The sequence below is a fragment of the Manis javanica genome, chromosome 4, assembly GCF_040802235.1.
Source record: "Manis javanica isolate MJ-LG chromosome 4, MJ_LKY, whole genome shotgun sequence".
In the NCBI taxonomy this organism is placed as follows: Eukaryota; Metazoa; Chordata; class Mammalia; order Pholidota; family Manidae; genus Manis; species Manis javanica.
In genome coordinates, this window is record NC_133159.1 from 162,327,108 (window position 1) to 162,349,535 (window position 22,428).

Genomic DNA, 22,428 nt, shown 5'->3' on the forward strand with positions numbered 1-22,428 from the left:
ATGTCTGCAAAAAAAGAAGAATCACCGTCTCACAGTAATAGAGAATTTAGCAAAATAATTTCTGGTGTAAATGAATATTTGATTTTGAAATAATTTGGCAAAAGAATATAGAAATATTTAGAATCCTGTTTGGTGTTGTACTTTCTTGAATACTTTGTAAACAGGTAGATACTAACATTTTTAGGAAAGGAATTCATGAAACAGGATGTACAATATGATTTTAGATTTGTTTTATATATTTATATCAATATCTATACATGCCTAGAAAAAATTAGGAAGGGTATGCACCAAAATGTTTATATTGGTTATCTCCGTGTGGTAAAATCATGCAAGATTTTTCTTCTTTGTGTTTTTCTGTATTTCCTAAATGTTCTACAATGAATATGTATAGTTCACCCTTGAATAACAGGTTTGAACTGCACAGGCCCATTTATACACATATTTTTTTCAATAAAGGTCTTGGAAAATGTTTTGGGAGACAGTTTAAAGATCATTTTCTTTTTCCTAGCTTTCTTTATTGTAAGAATACAGTATATAATTTATACAACATACAGAATATGTGTGAATATCTGTTCATGTTGTTGGTAAGGCTGCCAGTCAGCAGTATGCTTTTAGTAGTTAATACACAAGTCCAGCTAGATAAAAGGTCATAACTTAATTACATTTGTTTTGTTTTATTAGTGAGGGGGGTCGGGCAGCGTACTCTAGTTAAATGGGGGGGAACGGTGAAAACACTGACCCTGTAAAAGATCAGCATTTTAAAGATGAGTTCCATTTTAGTGTTTCTCTGAAATTCAAATCATAAGGATGCTGAGTAATATTTGTTAATAATTTATTGGATATTCTTGTTTTGGTAATGATTATACTGATTTTATATTCTTAGGTGGGAGGAAATATCTTTGCTAATGTGTATTAAACTGCTGCTTTGAAGCTTATCTGCTTAGCTAATTTGATCCATTTAAAAATTTTCCTATAGGCTGAACTGATGTCCAGTGAGGAGAACAAATTTCAACAACGTATTCAGGCTGAGCAGAAGAAAGAACTGAATAGCCTTTTGAAGTCCCAGAAGAGAGAATACAAACTTCGAAAGGAACAACTTAAGGAGGTATTTACTTTATAAAAATTTTCAAGCCACTTACCTGCTTACTGATTATATCCAATATTGATCTACTCGTAGAACCATTAAGATAAAATTTTCTTTTGTTTGTGGCCACTAACAATATACCAGTTTAAGTGAGGACATTGATTATAACCTATTACTTTTCAATGGCTGAGATCCTCAGTTGAGTGGGATCTAAAAAGAGTGATCTCTTTAAAATATGAATTATTTTATAAAGCTTTTATTTATAGTAGCTTTCCTAAGCACTTATTAAGTAACTGAGTCACTAGAAATAAAAATATTTTAGCTATGAAAAAGAGCCATACATCTCTTCCTTTAAAAGTAAATCATACCTTCTTACTTTGGGCTCAGATTACAATAATTTGTTCTTATTCTGATTTTAACACAGAATAAGGATAAGAGACATTTCTTCTCATCCCATTTTCTTTACTAGGAAAGCATGCTAATTATGTCTTTATGGCTACAGGATTTCATGTGTGTTTGCCCTTTATGTGCTGCTTTCTTGAACTTATTTTTATCACAGATCTAGTCTAACTGTGAGGAAAGCCATGTTGTCCTAAGGCAATTTCTGAAAGGGGATTATTATTCAGGATAGTGGTCAGGACAGGAAAATGATTTGTGTCAACTATAGTATCTTTATTATATTGCAGAGAATATAAATCATCCATCTTTCATAGGTATAAGATGATTTTTCAGAGACTATTGACCTTATGGTTCTTCACCTGTTATTCAAGAAACAAACCAATTCTTTATTACTTTTGTGGATAAGATACTCAAACACATAAATATAAAAAGCACATAAACTTGTAGTTCTCAACTGAAGGATGTCAATGAGAAGACAGAGATAATACAGGCGTATACACAAAGAATCATTTGGCTATGTTTTTCAAAATCTTTTGCCAAGGAAATTCCCCACCCACCGAGACTTCCCCAGTTTACACCCTCTTTTACAGACTGATGGACTGAAATTTTTAGTCCATGTACTTAATTATTAGCATGCAGATAAATTAATCTTGATAAAATAACCATAATCTCTTTGGTACAGTGCTTTCTTGTGTATAGGAATTGGACCTATAATTAGATATATAAGTCTTATTAAGGACATTGGTGGCACAAAGCCTTGCTATATATACCCTGCCGAGTGAGGTTCATTGATAAAATTTTTCCAACTTTAAAGAGTGTAACCTGCTATGTATTCCCATTACTGTAATCTAAAAGCTAAACTCAATACTAGAACATGGGATTTGAAAAGATGGTAAACAGGATTCCCAACTGTCAATAAATATCCAACAAAATGCAGTTCTATAGTTGTTTCCTAGTGAAATCAGGTTTTAGTTTTATAAATGAATGTGTTGGTTTAGATAATCCTTTAAGCATATAATTCATAGTCTAACTAATAAGCTCGTTTTCTTTTAGAAGGTAGTTTTGTGTCTGCATGTGTGTGTGTGTGTGTGTGTGTGTGTGTGTGTGTGTGTGTGTGTGTTCATTTAGAATGATTATTATCAGTATAGAGGAAGGGACCTACTATAGTCTTAGTGGGTGGGAAATTTCCTTGGCCAAAGATTTTGAAAAACATAGCCAAGTGATTCTTTCTGTATATGCCTGTATTATCCCTGTCTTCTCATTGACATCCTTAAGTTGAGAACTACAAGCTTATGTGCTTTTTATTTTTATGTGTTTGAGTATCTTATCAATGAAAGTAATGAATCATCGGTTTCTTTCTTGAACAACAGATGAAGAACCATAAGGTTAACAGTCTCTAAAAAATCATCTTAGACCTAGGAAAGATGGCTGATTTATATTCTCTGCAAGGTTGATGCCTTGTAGGTTGAAATATACTAGTATTGATTAGCATCCTTGGGTTTGCATCATTGAATGTATTGTCAGTATTCTCATCCTATCCAGTATAAATAAATTTTTTAGGTAGTTTGTGAGATGATGTTTAAAATGCTGTAGAAAAACATTGGTCTTGCCTTGTTCAGTGGTTACAGTGCTGAAGACTAAATCTATTCTAAACGGTCTCTATTTTCCTGTGGTTTTGTTGATTTTCCATTTAATTTCTGGTCTTTTATACTGAGCCCATCCTTAACTTTGCCAAAAACTTAGTATTTCAATTGTTGAAAGCCAAGAAGTGAGACATAACTATATTTTAACCTTAATTTTAATTCATGTGTGATTTTTACTTGAAAGCACTGTCTTCTTCCCCCTTTTGGGAGGATTTCAAACAAAGATGTTTTACTCCATTCACCAATCATTGCGTGCTTTCAAAGCTACGAGCCATCCTAAATATAGCTGTGCAAAGCTAAAAAGTATGCATGTTTTCTAGTGTATTTTTTCTCTTTTCTGTCCTACTTCATGGATAACTCCAGAAACAGAAAAATACTACCTACCTCCTTTAAGGTCATTGCCCTGCCTGCCCATGAGAGAGGGCACAAATTAAGTATTTTTACTGAAGATTACCAGCTATCAAACAGTATATTCATGTAGTTAATTTTTATGTATTTTGAACTCAGTTGTTTTTTATCTTGCCAGGAGCTGAATGAAAACAAGAGCACCCCAAGAAAAGAAAAACAGGAATGGCTTTCAAGCCAGAAACAGAACATACAGCATTTCCAAGAAGAGGAGAAGACCAATCTTCTTCAACATCAGAAACGGTACCTAGAGCTGCAATGCCGTTGCTTGAAAAGAAAGTTGCTACTTGGGAGCCATAACTTGGAGCAGGACCTTCTCAGGGAGGTATGTTTAAATGGTGTGAAATTAGAATCTTCCTGAAAATATGTCAGTCACATCCCACCCTCAGGGCCTTAGAGCACCTCTGCTTGCCTTTGCCTAAGTCCTTCTTCCCTGGAAACCCAACCCACACGATTCACCTTCTCCCTCACTTCATATCTCCTCAATTCTGATCTCCAAATCCTCCTCCCTTCTTTAAATATTCTTGCACTCCTCTCTCTCTCTCTCACACACACACACACCACACACACACATAAACACATATGTGCACACACTTTTTATGGGGATCTCTCTCTCCCCAAGTAGAATGGAAATTAGATCAAGTCCCAGGTTCTGTTCAGGGCTTTTATATCCAGTGGCTAGATATATCCAGGCCTTGTAGCTAGTGGCTGGCCCATAATAGGTATTCAATAAATATGTATTAAATAAATATTTAATAAATATTAAATCCACGAATGAAAGAACTGTTAATTTTTAATATGAGAAAATTAATTGGATAACTTATGCCTTTTCATCCAAAATGGGTGCCATGAGGTATATACTACCATTTAACATAATTTTATAAACATTAAATTATTCATTGGGAATATGTAGAAACTTATGCCAATGAAAACAACGGTACTCATTATCAGGTATGCCTATGAGCATAGATCAATTTATTTTCAAGAGTGGCTTAAAATAAACTTCAAGTATAACATAATTATTCAAATTCACTAATAAGGAAATTCAAGTTAAGACAATTGCATCAATTAGATAAGATCGGTCTAAAAAATTGATGAGTCCTAGTAGTGGCATGGAAAGTGGTCAATGTTGGTAAGAATATAAATTGATACTGCCATTTTGGAGCATAATTCAGCAGCTTTAACAATTTAATTTGCATGTATCTTCTACCCACCGAATCCGCTTCTAGAATTCTATCCTAAAGAAATAGTAACATAATTATATGGTGTATCATGTGTAGATGTTTATTGAAAATTTGTCATAAAGCAAAAAGTAGAAAAACTATGGCATCAGAAAGCAGAAGCTTCCAATAAAAATTTCTTTAAAAATCTATATTTGTCCATTATATTTTTAGGTAAAGCAAGCATATTATATGCCTATAATATATATTGTTATTCAATTTTAAAACTGTATGTTTTTGTGTAATAGTTGTGTCACGATAAGCGTGGGGAAGGTTGGGAAACATATGCACCAAATGTTGGCCCCTGGAGAAGGGGCAGCGGAGGCAAAGGGGGCACGTCTGACTTCCTTCTACATAGTAAAAGAGAGAGAGTGTGTGAGTGTATGTGTGTGTGTTGTACATTTGATCTTTTAAACTGAAAAAAATTGTAGTAACATTTATTGATCATGAGGCAGGTATTCTGACAGCTTTCCACGTATGAACTCATTTCACCCTCACGTTAATTTTATGAAACAGCTGTGTTATGGTCTCCATTTGAGAAGTAATGAAATGGAAGCACAGAGAGTTTAAGTAATTAACCCAAGGACTCACTGCTTGTCAGTAGCAGAGCCAGGATTTCGAAAGCAGGCAGCCTAGCCCTAGAGTCTTGTGTTCCTAACCCCTGCACTATACTGGGTACACTGCATGTAGTAGAATTGAATGTATACTCTGAAGAAAGTCAAAGGATGACTTAGAAATCCTGTTCAGATACAAAATTAGGAAACATAAATGACGGAAAGAGAGTAGAAAGGACATTAAGTCTCTTGGGACAGATGTGATATGTCTTAAGCTTATTGCTAAAAGTAGTATAAATAGTAAATGAACAGATAAGGCAATTGTGCTACTAATTGCCCATTTTCTACAGTTCCAGTAATAAAACTCTAATATTCACTGTGCAGTCATTACTGAATCAGAGAATTACATCTATATCCTGGTTATTCTGTTTCTTAGGATTTTTTTTCTCCTGGCATTGTACATCATCAAATTATGCCTTTGTCTTTTTTTATGGATTAGGAATTAAATAAAAGGCAGGCTCAAAAGGACTTAGAGCATGCAATGTTACTGCGACAGCATGAATCCACGCAAGAACTGGAGTTCCGCCACCTCAACACAGTGCAGAAGATGCGCTGTGAGTTGATGAGACTGCAGCATCAAGCCGAGCTCACTGACCAGCTGGAGCGTAATAAGCGGAGAGAGCGAGAACTAAGGCGGAAGCACGTCATGCAGGCTCGACAGCAGCCTAAGAGTCTGAAGGTACCTTTAGCCTAAGCTTCTTGGCAAAGGAGAACACATAAAAGGCACATGTAAACAGTAAAAGTCTAAGCCAGATGTCTGTCATAAAGAAATTGAATAAGCTTTTTTCTTTTCATTTTAAGCATATTTGGTTAGTATTGGTGTAGAGGGTCTATAGCTGCAGACTTCAGCTTGTGTATTTCTCAGCAGAGTACCAAAAAAATGGCCAGAACTTTTTAACTGTAGAAAGTGTCATAAATAAGATTCAAAATTCTCATTTTAAGTGTACCCAAATGTCCAGTGTTGATACTGCAATCTACATATCAACATCCTAACCTGCTGCCTTCTCTCTGTTGTTCCAAGTTTTATAGTTTTGGAATCTTATTTCCTCTGAATGTGATTTGTATCCAAAAGAGGCGGTAAGTTCTTAATTAGTACAGAAACCAGTGAATGAAAAACGCCTTTTTACCCCCTCTCCCTTCATTGTCAATACTCATCTTTAGAGGAATAGTGGAATTATCACACTGTTACTCCCATTCTTTCTGTGTTTGGTAACATAGGTAAGACCGGGGCATGTGTAGTTGGAGTGTATTTTTTTAATTAGTACATCAGAGTGAAGGAGGTATTACATGCTCTCTTGTAGACAAATAAGGAAAGACAAGTGTTGGTGATATATCATATCAAAGGACTTTAAATTTTGTATTTGCTTTGATAGAGAAATTTATTTATATGATACAAAATTCAAAAGATGCCAAAGTGTATGTATTATAAACTTAAAGGTTTCCCTCTCCTTGTTCTTTAGGCCACCTGGTCCAGCCCCCTCTACCAAAATCAACCAGAGTTAACAATTCCAAGGAATTTTCTAATTTTATAACTTGTAATAAATACGTGAAGTATAATCACATGAATCTTAATAAACAAAAAACCAAAATGACCCACTATATATGTTGTCACCCACAGTAGTACCTCAGTTAATCTGTACATGTCTCCGCATTGTAAACTTGTGTTTACATCCAATGAAGCCCGGTTTCACGGTATCTCCTTTACCCTCTTTTTCGATCTCTGACAATTTAACTATAAAACTATCAGGTAACACTTACCTGAATAACTCTCCTGAAGTCAAGTGAAATTCACTCACAGAAGTAATCTGTGTCCAAACCAGAAGCTAAACCTTACCTAGTGGTGTCTCCGATTCCTATTCAACTCCATTCATACAAGTTGTCCTGAACAAAACACAGAAGCAAAGCTAATATTTATCCTTTCTTGTGAGTCTAAGTAAAATTTTATACTTTGCTGTATCTTCAAAACAGCTAATGAACATCGTTTACAGAGTGGCTCGTACGTTGACTACCCTCATAACCATCATTAGTTAATGCTTATCACAATCAGAATTCATAATGATTTTCCAGATTTATTTTGTCTTTGTAGTGGTTACATAGTAGAGGTTCTCACCAAAAGATATTTAAAGCATGTCTATAAAATGAATTACAGTTTTAAAGTGAGCAGCACCCAGAAGTAAACCGAACTGAAAGCTTGTTTAGTTTTCTTTGGTCAGACCATGAATCTGATAGGACTTCATTTCTCTGGGGCTTGGAATAGGTTAGTTGTTTGCTGTTTAACCCTTCCTTTTGGTTCCCTGTTGTGGCCCCCTTCTCCGTTTGAAAGCTTGGAGACACTAGTCTGATTTTCAGATACTGTTAAAAAATCAAGGGGAAAAATAATGTCTCACAGTCATAGGCAGACTTCAGATAGAAAACGTCCTTCTCATGATACATAAGCTCAAGATTTTCCGTAAAAGAAATTGTTCTGTTACTTCAGTGGGAAAGAAAATCACCATGTTCCTCTTAGTTGTATATATCTATCTACTTGCCCAATTTGAACAAAATAGACTCTTTTTTTTAAATTAAGGTATCATTGATAAACAATCTTAAGAAGGTTTCACATGAGCAACATTGTGGTTTCAACATTCACTCATACTATGAAGTCCCCCCCAACCCACTGCAGTCACTGTCCATCAGCGTAGTAAGACACTATAGAGTTAGTACTGTCTTCTCCGCGCTGTGCTGCGTGCCCCATGACCCCACTACATTGTGAGTGCTAATAATAGTGCCCCTTAATCCCCTTCTCCCTCCCTCCCCACCCACACTCCCCAATCCCTTCCTTTTTGGTAACCCTAGTCCCTTCTTGGAGAAAACAGACTATTTTAACATCATGTCATTTCATTTATGTAAGTAATAGTTGCAACTTTTTAAGATAAATTTGTATTTACTATGTAGTAGTTCAACTTCAATAGTTGCAACTATTCCAACTTTCTCTAAGACTTTAAGGGGGATAGGAGGACTTCAGTTTGCACACTTAGGTGAGCTGACAGTATTTGTAGACATTGGGGCACCATTTCTGAGGAATGACTTGGGTAAACACCTATTGTTTATCTGCCATTTCTTCATCTGCCATTAGGTGACGTTTTGTCAGTATTAAGTGATTAAGAAACAACTGGAACATGTTTATCCTGCTTTCACTTGGGGGAAACATTGAGGAATATAGTTTATTCTTGGTATAAGTATTAATCTTGTTGAAAAAATTTTCCAGGGCATTCCTTTTTGTCATTAGCTAGTGATATGGAGTGTCTATAGTTTTCTTGGCAATATATTTGAATACTTAAAAGTTTTTTAAAGAATGGAGGTGGTTACACAAAGTCAGAAGAGAATTCTAAATTTCACTGTTCCATTTCTGGCTAACTTGGAGGAATTTTATTAATCAAGGGCAGGATTTAAGGGCAGTGCTAAGCGTAACTAAACCAAGAGTTTGTCTTTCTAGCTAGACATTTCTTGACCCTTCACAGAATAAAGGTACATGACTATGACTTAGTACCTCAATTGGTGTAAAATGCAGAAAAGGATATATATTTGATTTTGTAGTATGGGAGCAAAGAGTGGGAACTAGTTCCTTGACAAGAGTGTTTGGTCATACACGCATTTGCACACTTAGTCAACCATTCAATATCTGGCAGTATATATATTGAGGTAAATAATTTCAACTGTAGGTTCTGCCTTTGTGTAGGAAATGAGTGTTGTTACTTGTAGGCTTGATGGCTATACCTTATGAAATATAGCACATCTTACTACATTTTATTGAAACTTGAGTTCATAGAATTATTAACCTGTGATTTAAAGCCAGAGTTATTCTGTTTCTGAACTCAAATTATTTTATCTCAAAAATGTTTATGTAGTTCATGTCTGTTACCATTTCCACAAGAAGGGTTGTCCCTTCTCTTGCCTCATAACTTTTCTTTGACCTTTGAAAGATTAGTTAGCTGACTTCCAGGTTTTTGCTTGTGGTGCTAAAGAGTAAAGCCTAAGGAGAAGCAGACCCAAAACTTAGCCATCTTAACTGAGCAGTATGACCACATTAATGAAATGCTCTCCACTCGAGCTGTAAGTTTATTTTACTTAGGCAAAACAAATTTAGTGCCCCTTTCCTTCCACCACCCAAATAAAATCCCAACAATTGAAATATTAAGTTGGAGATGAAAATGCTGCTGCACCTTGGGAAATAGTGAAGGTGGTCCATATTCTTCTTGTTCTCAGCATTGCTTGGAAATATGCAGGATGCATATGTAATTCTCTTTGATACACTTGGTCATGAGGTTCCACATAGGCTCTCTGCTGGTGCCTTGCAGAGGTTTAGTACGTATACCAACAGTGCATCAAGATTGGAGAAGCAGCTTTGTTAAGCAGGGTTCAAAAAGTAGCGCTTTACCGGGAATCCAGATGGTCACATTTGAGTGCAGGCACAAAATAATTGCTATGTCAGTTTACAGACTTTTTCTTAATGGGCCAGATAGTAAATATTTTAGGAGGAAAAACTGAGGTTATTATGTGGGTATTTACATAGCCATTTAAAATGTGACCAATTCAGAATGTAAAAAACCATTCCTAATTAGTGGACTATTGAAAAACAAAAACAAAAAATCAGGTAGCTGTTCAGCTTTGGCCCATAAGCTGTGGCATGCTTGTCCCTGTTCTGTAGTTATTTCCATTGGAGAGAAGACATTCCCAGTCTTACATCAATCAGATTCCGTTTTCCTTTAAAAAATAATGATTATTTAGGCATCATCCAAATAGCTTATGACAGCTTTATTCTTATAATGCCGTCATTGGTTGCTGTGTTTTCCTTTTCCAGAGATGTTTACCCCAAGATGTAAAAGAGAACGGTTGTGCCCTATAGAAGAGTAGTCTGCCTTAACTTACACGTCCTCCTTTCCATAGGTCATGAGAAGGTAGCTCACAGGAGGATGTATGTTTTCTTTCTCTTTCAGCCGCATTTGGATGAAGCGCAGGAGGCAGAGTGCCAGGCTTTGAAAACGCAGCTGCAGCAGGAACTGGAGCTGTTGACTGAACTTCAGAGCAAGATCAAAATGCAGGCTGAGGCACAACACGCTCAAGAGCTTCGGGAGCTGAAACGGAGGGTCTCCCTCCGCAAGGCACTCTTGAAACAACAGGTATGCGTAATAGAAAAAAGTAATTGTGCCAGGATTTGCTTTCATCAAAATCATTTCATAAATATATTTTCTTGATGACAGAGGTGGCATTAGATTGTTTTCACAATACCATATTTCCTTAATTCTAGTTTTGGTAGTGTTTTCTTTTTCTTTAAAATTACTGATTCAGTAATGAACCTTACAATTAATGAGTGTGATGTATTAAAGGAATATATATACTTAAGTAGCAATTACTAGAGGAATGATGTGGAGTTATGTGAAGACAGTTGAATTGTAAAAGGATAGCTCTGGCTCCGTCTTCCTCCCTTCTTTTGTGTACCTAGTTGTACCTAAAGAAATTGGAGAGAAACTTGGATAGTGAAGGAAAAAACTTTAGTAATTGCTTGAGAGAGACAAGGAAAAGGGATCAGGAATATACTTTATTCATTCATCCCTGGTCTGAAACTGTACAGATTGATGCATTACTAGAAAAGAGAAGGTAAGACCAGTTTTACACAGATGAAGTGTCAGGCTGAAAATATTTCTAGATGTAGCTTTATTTATTTTACTTATTCTTTGTCATATATATTAGAACTAGAATCCCTAAATTCACTTGTGTCCTTTAAGGTACTGAGGCTGTATGTGTGTGTGTGTGTTGAAGAAAGAACAAAGGGTATAAGCTTTTGAGAAAGAAAGAGAGGAAAGGCATTTGTTTTGAGAAGTAGTAGAATACCACTTGTATCCAGGATTGAATGCTCTGTTCCAGAATTCCTGAGCCATAAGTTCCCAGCAGCTGGCATGTCTTAGGTCCATTGTAAGTTAACACATGCCTAATGGTTTTGTCTGTTAAAAATTGTCATCGCTTCTGGACCATTAATTGGCGCATAGATTTTCCTCTACTTTCTACAGTTCTTGTGATTAAAAATAGAATACCTCATTTCTATTAAAAATAAATGTTCTTAAAAACTCCACCAAAATAAGGTGTTGCTATTTCTCTGGCACAGCTGTCTTCATTACTGGCTCCTTTAAGAGGTACTTGCCTCTAAAAATTATCTCAATTGTGTTTCTCATTCAAGGTGGGAAGACAGAAACACATACAAATTTTTAGAAAAATGTAGTTGTCCCATGTACAGAATTCATAAATCTGCCTGATTTCAACTTGCATATTTAAAATTGAATCTAAAGTTCCATCTCTTATGCTTCAAAATTATCACTAAAAGAGAAACCTATAGTATTTCAGTAACAGTGTCATGAGAGAAGTATTGGTACTGTTTTATTTCTATTTTTAGCTCCACCTAGTGGCTCCGAGTTAAAGAGTGCTAATTAGTATCTTAGGTGTAGTCATTTCAATATATGAACTAAGGCCTTTATGTTCTACGAAACCAGGTAAAATGTTGGCATAGGGCTGATACCATTGCCAGAAGTGCAGTGGCACTCTCATACATTGTTAATGCATTTTGGAAAGCAATTTGGAAGTATATCAATGATCTTTGAAAATGTTAAGCAAAGAATTTAGAGAATTTAGAGAAAAGAAATCCTGAATACAGGAAAAGCAATATGCATAAATATGTTAATTATGGCATAGTTTATAATGGTTTTAGACACCTAACCATGTAAAATAATTAAGTGCTTATGACCAAGCCACTTAATAAAATCTTACTCAACCATTTAAATAATGGCTATAAAAATAGTATTAATGTGGAAAAATGCTTATGAGGTGTTGAATAAAATAAAGACAAATCACACTTAAAGTGAGTTGAACTAATACTTATAATGGCTCTTTTAATATGGTAGATTGGTTGTGGTGGTTTGTATTTGATAATAGACATGCATAAGATTTAGTATTAAAAATAATAAAAGAAACAGTGGAATAAATCTACAGTGCTTTGAGTTGCTGCTTGATTTTTAGGGCTCATGTTTATATTTCAAGTGAAGTGCATGACTATAAAGTAGTTTGGGGTCAGTCAGTTGGCAACTACCAAGGCAGTGATATACCCATGGTATGATTTGAAAACATTGTAACATCTGTATTTTCTGTACTTTGTGCCTACTGGTTGTACAGATAAGAAACAGTCATCTGAAAATAGAGGTGGAACCAGAGAGAATGTTAGTTGTTTCTAGATGTGTAATAATTCTGTTTGAAGATTGCTTTCAGCCTCCAAATGAAACAAGAATTGTCCTCCAGGTCCTCCAGGTGTTTCCATGCTAAATTGTGTGTTTTTAAAAGGGTACTTTAAAAAAGATACATAAGAGGGGACTTGATAATATGGGTAAATGTTGTAACCAAAATGTTGCTCATGTGAAACCTTCATAAGATTGTATATCAATGATAACTTAGTATAAAAAAAGATACATAAAAATTAAGCACATTTGTTGAGCTAGATTTCTGTGTAGAGAACAATGACTATTGGCGTAAGTCCTCAAATATCTTAAAACCTAATTTAATACTTCTTTACAAATACTCTTTATTTCCTATTTTTTAAAAACTTTGTATCATGGAAATTTTCAAACAAAAAGTATTAGTGAAATTATTAAGAACTAGTACAATGAAGTCCCCAAATACTCATTACGCAACTTCAACAGCTATCAGTATCTTGCTTATATTTCATCTGTTTCCCAACTCCACATGCAGCTTTTTAGGGGAGCAGGATAGGGGGCAGAGTATCTGAAATATTTTAAAGCAAATCCCAGCATAGAATCATTTCACTGCAAACACAGATAAGGAAATAAGGACTCTTTTACTTCAACATAGTCATAATTCCATTGTGTTAACTAACAAAATTATAATAAATGTTTAAGATTACCTAATACTCAGTCCATACTTAGATTTCCCTTTGTATCTAAAAAAAGGTTTTCTTGGTTTATTTAGATTGGGGCCCAAACATGGTGTAGACGTTGCATTTGATTGTCTTTTAAGCCTTTTAGTCTCCTGTGCCCTTTTTTTTTATTACTGTGGACTGGGTCATTTGCTTTGTAGGAATTCTCACATTTGAATTTGGCTGATTCCATCCTCATGGTGTCATTTAATGCATTCCTCTTTACTTTGCATTTCCTGTAAACTGGTCATTAGATCTAGGGGCATGATTATATTTACATTAATTTTTTTCCTTTTAAAAATTTTTGCGAGGAATGTTCATAAGGGTTACTGTGTTACACTTCCTTTTGCATCACATCAAAAGCTATATAATGTCTAGTTGTCCCACTTTGAAGTCATATTTGATGAGTGGGCTCAGATATTCTCATTCATCAACAATTTCTCCATCAACTTCTTCCCATTGTCATTGACTATTGTGTATTTTTTCACACTAAAACTATTTCTAGTCAGCTATATATATTTGTAAACCTTTGAGTTGTCCAAAACTGATTCTGACGGCTACCCAACCACTGATTTCTAAGTACATAGAGTCTCCTAACTTTCTAATGGAAACTTTATGGTTTCTGTTTGTTTTTCACTTAATGCTCTGATCTTTCTGGAATATGGTATCAGATGAGATTCCATTTTTATTTTCTTCCAGATGGTTAGCCACTTGTGCCTGTGTTGTTTTTCCCATTAAATTAATTAGTGCTTTTGTCCTGCATTAAAAACTTACAAACTTCATTCTGTTTCTATTTTACTAATTACTGGTTCCTACACCAATACCATATTTATTACATTAGAGTGACCTTACGGTGTATCTAATAAGGCTACATTCTCCTTACACATTTTCTTTTTCAATCTTTTTACCTAATGGTTTTGGTAGCCATTCATGATAATTGCCTTGATTTATTATTTCAATAGAGATTATTACCTTTGCTTTTAAGAACTTAATTTTACACATTTTAGCAATATAAGTTATATATGATTCCTACAGTACATCTCTTTGATTTTTAAATGTACATCCTTTAAAATAGCCAGAGTGGACATTTTTATGATTCACTTTAAACCAGAATAATTATTGCTTCTGTAGTTTATATATTTTTTAAAATAAATGAGCTTTCTTTTTGCTTCCCCCCACCAACCCACAACAGATGGAAGAAGAGATATTGACATTTCAGAATGAGTGCAGTGAAAGAATACGAAGCCTGCTAGAGCGTCGAGCAAAAGAGATGAAAGCTTTCAAATCTGAAAGCGAGGGACTAGGTTTTGGAAACGACCTCTCTAACCTTGCCCCTGAGGCATTCAGCCAAACCCCCCCCGGAGCTCCTCTCAGGGTGCATCCCATAGGTGGCCTACCACAAGCCTGGGGCCATCCAATACAAGGTGGGTCCCCAGCGATGCAGGTCACCCTTCTGAGCCAATGCATGGGGTACCCCGAGGTAGCAGTATGTGAGTTCGCAATAGCCTTCGGGTTCTGAGGCAGACAGCTGCCGGGGGATGAACGGAACAGGGCATGAACAGAAGCACCAGTGTCACTTGACAAATATCCAATGGGTCACACATGTCTTACACGTGACCTAATAATTGAGAATGGTGAGGAGGAGCCAAGATGGTGGTGTGAGTAGGACAGCAGAAGTCTCCTCCCAAAAACATATATATTTTTGAAAATACAACAAATACAACCATTCCTAAAACAGAGACCAGAAGATACAGTACAATAGCCAGGCTACATCTACATCTGCGAGAACCCAGTGCCTCACGAAGGGGATAAGATACAAGCCATGGCCTAGCAGGACCAGAGGGAGCCCAGGACTGCTAAATACCCAGCCCTAGCCATCCGCACCAGAGCATGGACACACAGTGCGTGGTGTGCTGGATACTAGGGAAACTGAACAGTAAAACCTGCGAGCGGATCCCCACGGCCGGCGCACCTGCGACAAAAGAAAAGCGTGTGCTTTTTGAAGGTCTTAAAGGGACAGGGGCCTCACAGCTGGATGGAGGCATCCCGGCATACAGCCCAGCAGCTGGGAATCCCCAGGAACTCCAGGTGCCCCAACCCCCTGGGCGACAACATAGCTTGGCGGCCCCCCACAGTGATAAACAGCCTCCCGCCCACTCCCCCTCTGGCGCGGCCCCACCACAGCAGAGCAGCAGCCTAAAAGTGGCCACGCCCACAGCAACCGCACGGAGCTTACTCCACAGTAGCGGGGCAAGAATCAGAGACCCCATCTGCACGCAGCTGCCCAGTAAAAGCCATATAGGGTCACCGTTCTCCCAGGAAAGGAAGGCCAGGAGCAAGTGGAAAGGGACTTTGATCTCCCAGCTGACACACATGCCAAGTGCCTACGACTACCTCTATCACCATGAAAAGGCAGAAGAATTTGATACAGACCAGACTAAGCCAGACATCCATCCTCCCCTGAAAGGGAATCTGAGGAGATAGATTTAACCAATCTTCCTGAAAAAGAATTCAAAATAAAGGTCATAACCATGCTGATGGACTTGCAGAGAAATATGCAAGAGCTAAGGAGGGAGAACACAGAAATAAAACAATCTCCGGAAGGACTTAAAAGCGGAATGGACGAGATGCAAGAGGCCATTAATGGAATAGAAATCAATGAACAGGAACGCAGAGAAGCTGACACAGAGAGAGATAAAAGGATCTCCAGGAGTGAAAGAATATTGAGAGAACTATGTGACCAATCAAAATGGAACAATATCCACATTATAGGGGTACCAGAAGAGGAGAGAGAAAAAGGGATAAAAAGTGTCTTTGAAGAAATAATTGCTGAAAACTTCCCCAAACTGGGGGAGGAAATAGCCTCTCAGACCATGGAAGCACACAGAACTCCCAACACAAGGGACCCAAGGAGGACAAGACCAAGACACATAATAATTAAAATGGCAGAGATGAAGGACAAGGACAGAGTACTAAAGGCAGCCAGAGAGAGAAAAAAAGTCACCTACAAAAGAAAACCCTTCAGGTTATCATCAGACTTCTCAACAGAAACCTTACAGGCCAGAAGAGAATGGCATGATATATTTAATGCAATGAAAGAGAAGGGCCTTGAATGAAGGATACTATATCCAGCACGATTATCATTTAAATATGAAGGAGGGATTAAACAATTCCCAGAAAAGCAAAAATTGAGGGAAAGGCTAAACAGATGTCACCAGAGAAAATAAAATCACAGCAAAGAAAGCGGACCAATCAATTACTAACTAAAGGCAAAAACCAAAATCAACTACCCACAAAAGCAGTCAAAGGAAACACAAAAGAGCACACACACATACACACACACACACATACACACACACACACACACACACACACACAGAAAAAAACCACCTAACATACAAAGAATGGAGGAGGAGGAATAAGAAGGGAGAGAAATGAAGAATCATCAGACTGTGTTTATGATAGCTTAATAAGTGAGTGAAGTTAGACAGTAAGATAGTAAAGAAGCTAACCTTGAACCTTTGGTAACCAAAACCTAAATCCTGCAATGGCAATAAGTACATATCTTTCAATAATCACTGTAAGTGTAAATGGACTGAATGCACCAATCAAAAGACACAGAGTAATAGAATGGATAAAAAAGCAAGACCCATCTATATGCTGCTTACAAGAGACTCACCTCAAACCCAAAGACATGCACAGACTAAAAGTCAAGGGATGGAGAAAGATATTTCATGCAAACAAGAAGGTGTTGCAGTACTAGTATCAGACAAAATAGACTTCAAAACAAAGAAAGTCACAAGAGATAAAGAAGGACATTATATAATGATAAAGGGCTCAGTCCAACAAGAGAATATCACCATTATAAACATCTATGCACCCAACACAGGAGCACCAACATATGTGAAACAAATACTAACAGAATTAAAGGAGGAAATAGAATGCAGTGCATTCATTTTAGGAGACTTCAACACACCACTCACTCAAAAGGACAGATCCACCAGACAGAAAACAAGTAAGGACACAGAGGCACTGAACAACACACTAGAACAGATGGACCTAATAGACATCTATGGAACTCTATACCCAAAAGCAACAGGATACACATTCTTCTCAAGTGCACATGGAGCACTCTCCAAAATAGACCACATACTAGGCCACAAAAAGAGCCTCAGTAAATTCAAAAAGATTGAAATTCTACCAACCAACTTCTCAGACCACAAAGGCATAAAACTAGGAATAAATTGCACAAAGAAAGCAAAAAGGGTCACAAACACATGGAGGCTTAACAACATGCTCCTAAATAATCAATGGATCAACGACCAAATCAAAATAATTGAGAATGGCCATTCTGCTGGAACAGTCCAGCAAAGGAAACTCCCTGTAGACATCATCACAAGCAGCCTCCTCGCTTGGGTGCTACCATGTGGAAGCTGAGTACAGATGGTATATTTTATTCATTTTTGTAAAGCGTTCTGTTTTGTGTTTACTAATTGGGATGTCATAGTATTTAGCTGTCAGGTTTTGTGCTTTGTTTTGTTTTTAACTTTTGGGGAAATTTTATGTAAAGGGGAATTGGTGTGTATGTGTGTTTATTAAATATGCACACACACACACACATACAGTGCACGTGGTAAAAAGAAACTGGTTAGATAGGGGGTATTTTCTGAAAACTGCAAAAACAATTCAGCAACGTGGCTTGACTCATCACTTTTGGACAAGTCTATCCTAAGAAATTTGTGAAAAGATCTAAAGCCTTTCTCTCTATACACCAGGTTCTTATGAGCCGCTCACAGCAGCCAGCATATGCTAAAACAAGTTATTATGGAAACACACCTGTATCCCCTCACCAATGTATTTTGGTTATTAAATAAATGTATTTTGTCTGACTTTTGTTTATTAAATTGGCCTCATTTGGAGTAGGAAAAAAGTGGAAATCCATGAACACTAAAGGGTTGCATTGACTCTTTCAGAGAGTAGAAGACAACCTAATTCTTTTTCTGAATGCTGCAAGCTTGTCAGGGATTTTTTTTTTTTTTTTTTTTTTTGGTCCATTCAATTGTGCCTTCTTTGTGGTATGGTGAGATGGAGGTGCTTCAGGAGATCCCAAGTTTTGTGGAAATTACATTGTCAAACTTGTAAGCCTCCAAAGGGGAAGACAAAAAGGGTGAGAGGGGCCCCTGAAAGTTCATATGACGGGTATGTTCAGTAGCAGAGTGAGGAGATGAAGCCTATGTATATCCTGACGTTTTGTTGCTTATGCTGTGATACGTCATCCTAGCTGAGCTAAGCTCTGTTAACTTCCAAGACCCCAAACAGTACTTTTACTTTGTTTATACAAAAACAAAGACATGTAGCCAATACAAATCAAAGGCCAGAGGTATTTGAATGATGCCGTATTTACAGACCACCATCTCCTGGAATTCTCATCACACTACTTAGACATAAATCGATTACCCCCTTTTGGTTTATGGGGTTTCCTGTTTACAAGTAGAATAGCCCGTTATTTAAGTGCTTAGTTGCCGAGTGAGCCAGGAGTCACTGAGCCTGTGACTTTACCAGGGCTGACTAACCCTCAGCACCACTGTAGGTTTTGCTGCATGTGCAGGTCCTCTTCCTTTTTTTTTTTTTTTTTTTTTCTGTTGTTGATTGCTGTTTTTGTTGCTGCAATACTTTACAAACTTGTAGTTTCTTGAGACTTAGTGATTGCTTGGCATCATGTTAACATCACACGACAGAAAATACCACTTGCAGAAGTCTAAAGCCTCGGTGCTAACGTACTACTGAAAAGGAACCAGCAAGTTTGGCAAATAAAAAAAAAAACACTACAGTGAGTTATGGTGGTCAGGAAATCTCTTGACGAAAGCTAACTTCTTTTTTCCAGAGAGGGGTGTGTTTTGTTTTATTTTGTTTTCTTTTGTAATGAAGGATCCACCTGATGCTGACAATCAGATGTGACTTGGGGTCCCACCGCCAGTGTGGAGACTGAGCTGCAGGTGGGTGGGGAGCCATGAATATGACTTGAAGGGAAAAAATGTCCTTCCCCGTGAGCGCTCCAAGTTCCTTTAGGTTGCTGTCCTGCCCTCTCCCCAGTTGTCTTGAAGAACCAGGAGCCCTGCTGCTGACAGACTCCTGCTTTTCACAGAGGGCTCCAAGGTAGCATTCTCCACGGCCTCTCAGTGATGCTCTCCGCCTAGACCAGACCAATCACCATTGAAATCTTGGTTTTCTCAACCAATTTAAGTCTTCTCCAGGTACGTCAGCCCAGTCTGCCTGAATCCACCCCTTTAGGACTTTCTAGCATTCATTTAATGGGAACTGGGAGAAAAATTAATATTTCAGTGTAAATATTTTTAAAACCAAGATCGCAGTAGAATTCACACACAGTCATAGGCAGTGTTTCATGTAGCGCTCTGGTCCGTCGTCCTCCTGGCCACGGTTGAGATCACCAGTTTTTAGGTGGACATAACATGTACTTGATTCTACTGAAAGGGACTTAATTATTTCAATAGCTCTTCTGCATTCAAATATTGTACAGTATCTCAGACAAATTGAGATATCTACGTGTTTAGAGGAAAGTGATAGGACCAACCTTTAGAATTTATAAAATGTCCAAAAATATAATGGAATTTGATACCTTTTAAAAAATTCTTACTAGATCTGGCTCCTTTACTGAAGCAGATCAGTTTTGCATATAAAACTCTAAAATCGAAATGGACTTAAATTAGTCAAACTGAATTACTGAGTTCATGCAGACTACATGTACTTGTAAAATCGTGATTGAACACTGACTCCAAATGTCTGTCCAGTAGGGCTTCGTTTTTGCCACAGGACCCGAGCCAGTTTTACATCACTATACCTGAATTATTCCATTAAGTTAATTTGAATTAAAATATATATGGTTTGAAAAAAATAAAATAAATAAAATATATATAGTTTGCAAAAAGATTCAAATTAATTCAGATTAATCATTCAGATTGGTTTGTGTGTGTTTGTAAGATTAACTTCTGAGGAATCTCAATCATGGTAGGAATCATCAAAGAGTAAAAGCAGGAAAATCTGAAGGATTTTGAAAGATCCTAAAGAAAGAAGCAGGCACTTTCTCAATCAGTGTACAAATGTCAACCTTTGATTAAACTAATACTACCTCCTCCCCAGTGCTGGTGTTCACTTAATATGTATGTGTTTAAGAAAATAAAAAATATGGGAAATTTGTCCAGCATATCAGAAATTTGTAAATGCTATATCTGGTATCCAGAACTTGGCAGTAAAAAGTTTCCTGTGTTCACTATCTCTCCCTTCTTCTAAGTTAACATTTTGAAAATGTAAAACCTCATACCTTGAGATAATCCTTAATTGGGTTCCCTTCCTTTCATACATATTTTTTTCTCTGTTTATTAAAATCAGCTGTATCCCCAAATTACAGTATCTACAGGTATTTTCACTGATATATAAGGTTAGCTGGAAAATGTATTTATATTATTTTTATTCAGAACTGCCATTCTTTTCAGTGATCTCTATACCTGGAGATGACTAGTCCTGCATTTAAAGCCACACCCACAGGTATAATACGCTTAGTTCTCTAAGCCAAGGATTTACCAGTAAATTGAACTTTTTAGCATAACCATCATGATGTTCAGCTGCCTAGACATCAGATAAACACCACTCAGCAAACTAAGAAACTGTCCTTGACACTCCTTCCCACTCCCGCCTCTTTCCTCACCCCCTTTTCAAAAACCAAAACCTCTGTTATGAGTGTCTTTTTCAGACCATAAGGCAGACTTTAGTAACTTTCTACTTTAAGTACTAAATATCTGGCATTTTAAACTTTCATAGAGTACATTGTGTTGGACACTGGAATAATACTCTTCATTTTCACCTGTGAAATATGACTTTATTGTACTTGAAACACCTCTTTTGCATTTCTCCATTTGTGCCATTCACTAGTGGAGATGAATTGTATTATACCATGATCTACTGGCTTTTTAAAAAGCTGTTAAGTATGCACATTTTTGGTATAGCTATTATCATTTGTACGTATATATTGTATATACACATGAGTGCCTATATGTGTGTATAGATAGGTGGATGTATCTCATACTGTACATTTCCATCAGGGCACTTAAGGTTCTGTTACTTGGTTATTTCAGTCCTCAGTTAAGGCAAGAATGCATGTGTTTCTTAAGAGTGAGTACTCTGGGTTGATATTTATGAAAAGATGGTCATTAGATGCTATCTTTTCTTTTTTAATACCCTCTTAGCACTTGTGTGGGTGGGAAGAAAACTGGGTAAAATGTGGATCCATAAGATGCAATGCAGTAAAAAGTACTGGGGATGGAGCCAGTTAGTGTTTCCATGGGTCTGTGTCGTGATACAGTAAAAAATAAGTGATGCGGAGAGAAACGAACCATGGAGATTGAAAAACACTGGTGGTGATTCCTCTGCAAAGATGATAGCCAATCACATAATCTTCATGTGCGCTATCTCTACATTTTTCTTAGTGATGCCGTTGATCCTTGTACTTTCTGTACTCCATTAATACTAATAACTATTAATTTTGCTAAGGACCAAAATAGCCAAGAAAGGAGTTGCGGTTATGGCATCTAAGGTTCTCCTAAACTAAAGTCTACAGGCCATGGCCACTGGGGGAGGGATATGGGGTTGGCAGGGGGCTTTCTCTCTCCAGCTGCCTCTTCCTGCTTGCTAATAGTTCTTCCCGCACCTTCTGCCCCTTCTGAGCCACTACTATATAAGCACAGATTTGGCCCAACACAGCAGCCCTTTCCGACGAATTTTATATGGTCCTGCATATTTTTGTCCCATTCTCCCACTGTAAAGTGTCTAGTGTGTATTCAATTCAGGAAATAATATGTTTAAGTATATAAGTATGAATCGCTATTAGTGATATAAGGAGGTTTCTGTTTTTTAGATAAACTTCTTCCTCTAAGGGGAAAAGTCACATCTTGGGCTGCCATCTTGGAGCTGCTTACCAAAATACAGGTCATTATTAAAGAAAAACAAATTCGCTATTCTGTTTTGCCTCATCTAACGTGATAGGGCTCCCACCAGTTTGTAGCATTGCCTTTGAAAAGGCCCTCTAAGTTGGTAA

At 37.0% G+C, this 22,428-nt stretch overlaps 1 protein-coding gene across 1 annotated transcript in view; it reads left to right on the forward strand.

The window, feature by feature from the left end:
- LOC140848628 (serine/threonine-protein kinase TAO1-like) overlaps positions 1–16,656 on the forward strand; it is a 53,822-nt gene extending 37,166 nt beyond the window's left edge. Inside the window, exons 13-17 of the mRNA XM_073232897.1 lie at positions 977–1,105; positions 3,653–3,856; positions 5,805–6,044; positions 10,342–10,524; positions 14,512–16,656. Coding sequence (XP_073088998.1) covers positions 977–1,105; positions 3,653–3,856; positions 5,805–6,044; positions 10,342–10,524; positions 14,512–14,838 — 1,083 coding nt within the window. The 3' untranslated portion in view covers positions 14,839–16,656. The remainder of the gene's footprint in view (positions 1–976; positions 1,106–3,652; positions 3,857–5,804; positions 6,045–10,341; positions 10,525–14,511) is intronic.
- The last annotated feature ends 5,772 nt before the right edge of the window (positions 16,657–22,428 follow it).